This window comes from Gambusia affinis, linkage group LG21 (assembly GCF_019740435.1).
Source record: "Gambusia affinis linkage group LG21, SWU_Gaff_1.0, whole genome shotgun sequence".
Lineage (NCBI taxonomy): Eukaryota > Metazoa > Chordata > Actinopteri > Cyprinodontiformes > Poeciliidae > Gambusia > Gambusia affinis.
The window spans coordinates 20,553,495-20,561,517 of NC_057888.1; the positions used below are offsets into that span (position 1 = coordinate 20,553,495).

Genomic DNA, 8,023 nt, shown 5'->3' on the forward strand with positions numbered 1-8,023 from the left:
TGTAGTTGAGTGGTGAAGGACTGTAATTTTGTAGAAGAATGTGAGGAAACCATCTGGAATCTCAACTGAAAGGGCCGAATCTGACTGGGACAAGAGCTGCTAGCTGAGATACCAAAGAGGGGGAGAAGAAATGAACTGGGTAAAATGGAAGAAGTGAAGGGATCTCAAAAACCACAGCAGTGTTTGTGTGAGAACCAGCAGAGACGGCGCTCTGCTACCGCGAGGTGTTTAGTACCAATTTGACGCTTGAGACAGGCACAATTCCCTGAATTATTTCCCTAAGATTCCCAAACAAACCCAGAGATAACCATTCCCACCTGTTTCCTACCTGCATGTGTTCTGTTGAGCTGCTGCTAAGCTCGTCTCCAGACTCCGAGTCGTTGCGCTGTTTGACGGACCCTTCTCCCGGCGCCTCGCTCGCAGCCGAGCTCTTGTCGCTGTCCGGACTTTTGCTGTCGCCGTTTCCCACTTTGAGCGGAGGCGAGTCAGCCCGTGTCCGTGGCAACGACGAGTTGTTGCTGTGGTGGTGGTTGTTGTTGTTGTGGAGGAGAACCAGCTCGGCCACCAGCTTGCAGTGGTGCGGACTCCCCAGGTTCTGGTTGGCGTCCTTGGGGAGAACGGGCGGCGTGACGCGGTCTGAGGACGGCGACGGGGTGGAGGAGGGCGACGGGCGGCCGAAGCTGGACATTTCCGGCTGAGGCCTGTTGAGGTTCTCGTTGGATTCCCTACAGATGTCCAGAACGGTGGGCTTGGCCCTCAGGGCGGGCTTCTGCGGTGGCATCAGCGCCCGTCGCACCTCCCTGACGTAGTGCGCCGGAACATAGAAGGCCTTTGCACCTTCCTCCTTCCGCACCTGCCACCAGTCCTCATTGGTCTTCTTCACCAACATGTAACATTCTCCTTGGTGGATGGCCACCATCTTGTCCTTAGCCTTGTACTCGTAGTCATACTCCACCTCGACGTAGACCTGGCCCGGGGTGATGGGAAGCCCCTCTCTGTCCGCCATGACTGCTGGAGCACGCGCTTCGACTCCCACCCTCAGCTGCTCAGCGGCCCGGGCAGCTCCTCATGTTTCACTGAACACTGCAGGAGACAAGACCAGACAGGAAATGGAGGTTATGTCTCAGCGGGACATCGTGACACAGAATTGAAAGGGCAACCACGCAGTTATTTGTAAAAATGAACTACATTCTCCATCGTTTCCAGAATGCTAAATATAAAAACTACACGGACCCCTGACACAGGCATGTGTTTCATATTAAGTAGAGACACACCGATCCGATATTAACATCTGTATTGTTCCCGATATTGAAAAAAGAAATTCTACAACAGGTGTCAACGTCAACGTGTGAAAAAAGTGGATTGCTGAATCGCCAACATTAATCAAGAATAACCTTTTGTGTTGAATGTCACTTGTCACACCGACGCTTAAATTCTATCTGACCAATAGAAATCACCTCCCAAAATGCGCTCAATTGGTTTGGTCCTTTTAGAAATGTATTAGGCTAAGCTTGATCATTTAACACGTCACCTGTTAGGGTGGATCAAAAAGACGTCCCAGAGTTTCTTAATTTTGGGAGATTGGTCGATATTGGCCGATACCTGCATTACAAACCGATCTTTTCCACTGATCTGCACATGTGCGGTTAACAATGGTCACCCCACTGTTATCAACTTACCAACGTTCACGCTATATTTACTGATGTTTCAGACAGAAAAACAGAAATCTAAACCGGCATGTCTAGAACGGAGCTGGTGGCGGTTTGTCTCCAATCATCACATGAGCCGAACTCCAGATGAAGTTTATGGCATTTTAACTTCATCTTTTCCTTTATTTGTCAATTAGTAGAAAACACTTGATAACCAGATATTATTTCTAAAAAGGTCATTTCTGATGTCTGTCCACCTTTGCATTGTTTGCTGCACTAGAGTGGATAACAGTGAAAGTTTCTTCCTCTTTGGAAGTGGTTTCATTTCCTGTTGACGAGCTAATTTAACCATTAGCACCTGGATGCTACTAGCCCTCTTAATGCCAGCTGTTATGGAATAATGTTTAAGGTAATGAACTTGCCCTCCTGCTCCACTAAGGACTTATTTACTAGAACTACACATTCTTACTCTTTGGGCATCAACTCCTAGGATTACATTTTATCGTTGCGGTAACTCCTCCACCTCTTTCCTCACCATAAACCACAAACCTCCGGGGTCTTGGTTTCTACTCCCCGGCTTATTAGTCACCCTTAATACCACAACCACAAAGTGCTGCTGCTGCAGCACACTGACACTATGATACGATGGCCTGCCGTGCATGAATGGTGAGTCAATAAAGAGCGCTGCGGGGTGACTCCTCCTGACCCTCATAAACCACTGGACTCTGATTGCTATGGTTACACATACAGCGCTAAAGGTGATAACAACAAGACCTCACACGACCAATTCTGCACGCAGTCCTCCAAGAACAACACTAGTCTTCTTATTTTATCCCAGATCTGAGCAGTGACATTGTTACTCACAGTGGAAACTCAGTCAGGAGCCTTTAAAACCGTCCTGCTGTATGACAGTCAGGGTGTGAGTCAGGTGGCAGAGGCAGCTGGGGCCCCTGTCCGTTCCTCCAGGGTTTGCTTTGGGACGGGGCCCGTCATCGATCCGCCTGTCAGAGAGTATCCCTTCGTCTGCTAGCCTAAATAAATACGGAGGGTGTCGAGCGGTGGATCCCCCCTCTTTACAAATTCCCTCTCATCCTCCCAGAAATAGCAGCCGCAGCACTGCTGGTGGAGAGCAGGTGCTTTTAGTGAGGCGTGAGAACCTGCTGCTGAATCTAAGAGAAAGGAGGACGGAGTGACAGGTCCACACCCTGAGCAGATTTACAGCTCAGGAGAGATGTCCACACCGAGGGGTAAAGGTCGATTTAGATCCTTCCATCAAGAATTTAGGGCAAGTATTTTGTTTTTCAGGAACAGGGTGTCATTTTACAGTACAGTCAAATAACTATATTAATTTAAGTTGTCATAAAATGGCTATATGTATCAAATATGACTTAAAATAAAATTGACTTTGGAATTTAGCACCTTGAAATTGGATCTCTTTAAGAAGCTCCTGCTCTTTCTGAAACTCCGCCTTCAGGGAGTCATCACAACATGGCTCCTCTATTAACCCTCTGACAATGTTCTTGCCACGTTTCACTGAGAAGTAGCTCCTGTAATGAGCTCAACAGATGTGCAGTTTCACCAGGTGTTTGCCAATTGCTGCTGGCTAGTCTGAAGGAGCTGAGTGGAGGAGCTGCGTAAGGCAGAAGCTCAGAAGCTTGGAACCTGCAGCTCAGAGGAGGAGCTTCTTCTTGAAGGTGGAGCTAGGTCCACCCAAGTGTTTTGCAAAGGTGAATGGTTGCCACAGTGATTACAAGATTTATCAAAAATCTGTGAAAGAATCAAGGCAACACTCTGAAGTTCCTTATCATCAAAGATCTACATGAAATTGGGCCAAAATTAACAACCAGTATTTAGTTCCATCTTTGGCATGCCCATTTAATAAATTTAATAAATAAAGCAAGAGTGAATCATATCCTATTCTTGTTGCCAAAAATACACACCAAAAAAAAAACTAAAAGGCACGGTCAGCTCTTTTGTTTTGTTTTTTGATTAAAAATGTCTGCAAGAGCCTTTTTTGTGTTTAAAATCCACAATCATTTACAGATCTCTAGTCCACAAAGATCTTTGCTTATTTTATGAAAACATTCTATGCTAAGTTTATTGTTTATTTATCTGGTAAATATGAAAAAAAGCACTTTTTTTTTTCATTTATACTTAAATAAATTTGTAAAAATGTGTGCCCTCAAGAAGTCTGGACACCACTACCTTTAGATGAACATGGAAACTGAAAAATCAGAGGCGTCCATCCAGCAGCGCCACCATGAATGAACCCGACTCACCGACGGTGAGCTGGATCCAGGAGCTCAGGAGGGACGGTGGGAAATGAAACCCAGAGAAAGCTCAGGAACCAAAACTGGCTCAAGTTCAAGCATGACGTTTCCCACCTTGGCAGGGGCTAACAATCCCACTGCAACGACTCACTACCGTTTCACCACACACACACACACACACACACACACACACACACACACACACACACACACACCACTGCAAACAACAACAAATAATAATTGAAAAAAAACCCTGACAGCTCAGTTGGTCCTTCCAGCTGCTCTGCGGTTTGAGCGCTCTGCCAGACGTCCCGGGTGAGTAAACTTCCAGCAGAAACAGATTCCCGGTGCTGTGTGGCGTCAACACAGTGGTGAAAGTCGCCCAGCGCCGTGCCAGCCGACTTGTTGATCAGCGGAGATTTGAAAGCATGTTGTGCAACGGGCGAGTCTGCCTGCTCAGATGTTAACATCCAGGAAACCCACTGCGGTTCTGAATCCTGCGGACTTCCAGAACGACCTTCGAGAATAAATCATAGTAAATTGAAACGAGCTCAATAAGTTATTCTTTTTCTCTTTTCTGATGTTTCCTTTATTTATTTTGGCTATTTTAAATGTCTGCCAGTTCTAGTGTCAAATGTTCATTAGAAGTTAAAGTTTATTGAGCTCAGTGGAAGGTGTTCTTGCTGTACAACTTGGAAACGGTCTCTCAACAACAATATTATCATTTATTGCGAGATTCACACAGAACCTGGTAAAAAGTTACAACACCTTCTCTTTATCATAACTCATTGCTGGTATTCTGATTTTTATAAGTGGAGTATCCCTGCCACCAGTGTAAGGTAACAGTTGGGGGGAGGGGCAGTACTGGGTAACTATGTTTAGAGCTTTTAGAAACGCTCCCTAGTATCTCATTAAATAGGACATTAAACCACAGGAACTGGGATGCACCAATACGAAAGTTTGGGCTGATATCGATATCTGATATTGATGTCATTGTTATCACCCGCAAACAATATTTATTGATATGGTTCACTACAGTTTCAACATCTTTGGGAAAACAAATCCCTGACCAGAAACAAACAAACAACAAGATAAAAATAAATATTCGTTTTATGGGACCAATACCATATGTTAAAAAAAAAGACTAATATCAGCCAATGTTAGTGCCGATATATTGCGCATCCCCGACAGGAACCGTAATATGGAGATTTTCAGCAATTCTTTTAAAACAACTTTTTAAAGATATAAGGCAATTTCCAAAACATAGTGGCAGTGAATGGAAGCAGCTGAAAGTCTTACTTTTCTGCGCCAATTTAATCTATGGTTATCTCGTGAAAAGCTTAAAAGCGCAACTAGGAGCGTGAAAACTTTCAACTCCAAGGACACGGTCGTTCCACTCTCACCGTGTTCACAGTCAGCGCTCACACGACCACATCGACGTCTCTCCTCCTCACTGCTTTAAAAGGTACAGATGCGGCAAAAGCACTTAACTAGAAGCCTTATTGGGAAATCCAGAGTGAAAGACATGAAAAAAAAAATCTCACATTAGAGAGAACAGGCTTTTTTGTCAACACACGTCTGCAGGTCGACTACCTCAGCAGCAAAACACACCGAGACTGACTGCCTTTGTCCCTGCGCTTCATTCAAAACAGATGTGACCCAGCATCCACTCCAACGCGCGCTGCAGCCTCTGCGGCTTTTTAAAGCCACTGCAGAACTGTTAAAGCCTGCAAACAAGCACGCTGACTTGATTTTATTTATTTAATCAGTTATTTTGAGGGGGCGGTGGAGGGATAATGGGGGGTGGGTGAGTTGCCCAGGAGCGTTTAGATGGGGGGCAGGGTCCATTCCTTCCCCTGCCTCAAACAGGCTGCAGAAAGCCAACACAAAGGAGTTTAATCCTTGTTCGTTGACAACAAAGAATCCCCAGTCACCATCACCACAGCTTCCCAGGAACCGGGTCAGAGACCCCCCACTCTCCCCAACACCACCTGAACCAGCGGGAGGAAACGAGCCCAACAATTAGGGAGGTGTGTGCCAAAACAGAAGGATGCAGGCATCACCTGCTATGCTTAATTACGCCACCTGGCACAACTTTTACCGTTAGAAAAGTGACGCTAGCCGAACCGCTCCCTCTTCAGAAGGATATTGCCCTGAATATTTCCACAGTGCTGCTCCGCTGCGGACAAAAAGCACTGCAGGTTCACTGGGAGCCCCCAGTTCTGACAACGGCGTGCATAGCAACAAAGTAACTCCGTTAGAAGCCAATAGCCTCTCACCGGGCCAGAACGTCACGCAGAACCGAACCGAACCGAACCGCACTCACCTCCCCGGAACGAGTTGCTTCGGCGTCGGCCTCTGTGCTCCGTTAGCCACCGCTGAAGGAAAGCAGGAGAAGTTTTCCGGAGCCCTGCTACCTCGCGTGTGTTACCCCGACAGAGCCCGCAGCAGCAGCCCTCCAGTCAGCCGCTCGGTTCGCAATCCCCCGCCTCTCTGCTGGACGTCAAGTTCAGGGAGACAACCGCGGTCACATCCGGTCAGCGCTGTTAGAATAAAAGATTAATCGATTTCTTTTTTATTTCATTTTTATTGCGTGGGTTAATCTTTATGAATAGTGTTATTGCGTAATCTAAATTCTGCCTCTAATGTTCGGTGGCAGCCTGACCAGGCCAGCAAAAACTTTTTGGGGTGGCAAAAAATAATGATTTTATATATATTTTTTATTTTTATATGAACTCATCAACATTGTAGCCAGGGGGCCAGTGGTGTACATAGGATTTTTCCGGGGTGGCTATGCCCCCCTCCCCTCCATAAACCCCCTCCTTCACCTTCCTGGGGGGACCACTCCTAATGTCTACTAGAGTGTCCTGGGAGGCATCATGGGTTAAAAGATAAATAAATGTTGCATCTGTTTCCAATTTGGGATACAGAACTTTTTGCTTCAAACATGAAATGCCACTGCTTTTGAATATTTTCAAGAAACCTACAATTTGCATATTAATAGTATGAGTTACACTTTAGGCATGCAAAATGGTATATCTCAGTCATTTGATATATCCAAGAACATTTTGTGTTGAGAAGTGAGTTTGAGATATTTATTTATTTTTTTTTATGTTTATGTATTGGTTATCTACACCCACACACAAAACAACAATGAAAAATAAAACCTTTCACATGTGACATATATTTCTTTGGAAACATCAATGCAGTAAAAAAAATGGCAACACTCATATTATGTTTTAATATTAATTAAAGCAATTCAATATATAAACATAATTAAATGTTATCGGGCCTTTAGGTTTTTATAAGCTTAAATTAGCTTCAAATTCATCCAAGTTTTCTGCTTTTATTTTGGAGCCCCTGGCGGATATAATCGGAGCTTTGCTCAGCAGCTTGATTCAGCTGCGGTCTCCACTCAGCAGACACCGGGCTGTCTCTCACACCCCGCCCGTCTGTCTGTCAGCGCTGATGGAGCGCATCCGGAGCCCCGTGTCCGGCGCGCCTCCCGGTTCGACACCGCCAGCACAGCCCGCTGGTTTCCAGCTCCGCAGAAACTCCGGGGCTTTCTCTGCACCGGCTGGAGCATTTGACATTTCCTTTCATCGCGTCGCGTCTTCAGCGATTGATTACAACACATAAAATCCCGGGTTTAACGTTCACATTCTTCAGGTCTTAAATGTGTGAAGTTTCCCCGCGGCCCCTCCCGTCGGCGCTGACTTCTCTTTGGCAGACGCAGCGGGTAGTTTCACCATCTGAGCAGGATCATGAATGATTTAATGCTTGCATGATCCAAGAGCACAGCAGGCCTTCAGTGGAAAACACTCACCCAGACTACAGACAAACTGACATCAGCCTCAGGACAGAGAACAAGTGGACAGGATTTCAGGATAATGTAGGAATGTTTGTCTTAAAAAAAAAAAAAAAAAAAAAGCGCCACACCAGGGAAAAGCACAGCCTGTCGGAGTGAGGAGGAAATGGCAGATGGAAGAACAAATGGGATTCCGCTAATTCTTGCTTTCCAGAATGGAAATGTGGATTCCATGGAATGAAATCTCATCATTTAAATACGTAGGAAGCAGGAAATGATTCCACAAATATAGAGTT

General features: G+C 45.6%; 1 protein-coding gene across 7 annotated transcripts in view; it reads right to left on the reverse strand.

The window, feature by feature from the left end:
* The window catches only part of arhgap12b (Rho GTPase activating protein 12b), a 60,517-nt gene extending 54,053 nt beyond the window's left edge, over positions 1–6,464 (reverse strand). For all 7 annotated transcript variants that reach the window (XM_044104441.1, XM_044104440.1, XM_044104436.1 and 4 more), the window contains exons 1-2: positions 6,246–6,464; positions 329–1,083 (exon numbers count right to left, since the gene is read on the reverse strand). In XM_044104441.1, coding sequence (XP_043960376.1) covers positions 329–1,006 — 678 coding nt within the window. In that variant the 5' untranslated portion in view covers positions 1,007–1,083; positions 6,246–6,464. The remainder of the gene's footprint in view (positions 1–328; positions 1,084–6,245) is intronic.
* Positions 6,465–8,023: the final 1,559 nt, after the last annotated feature.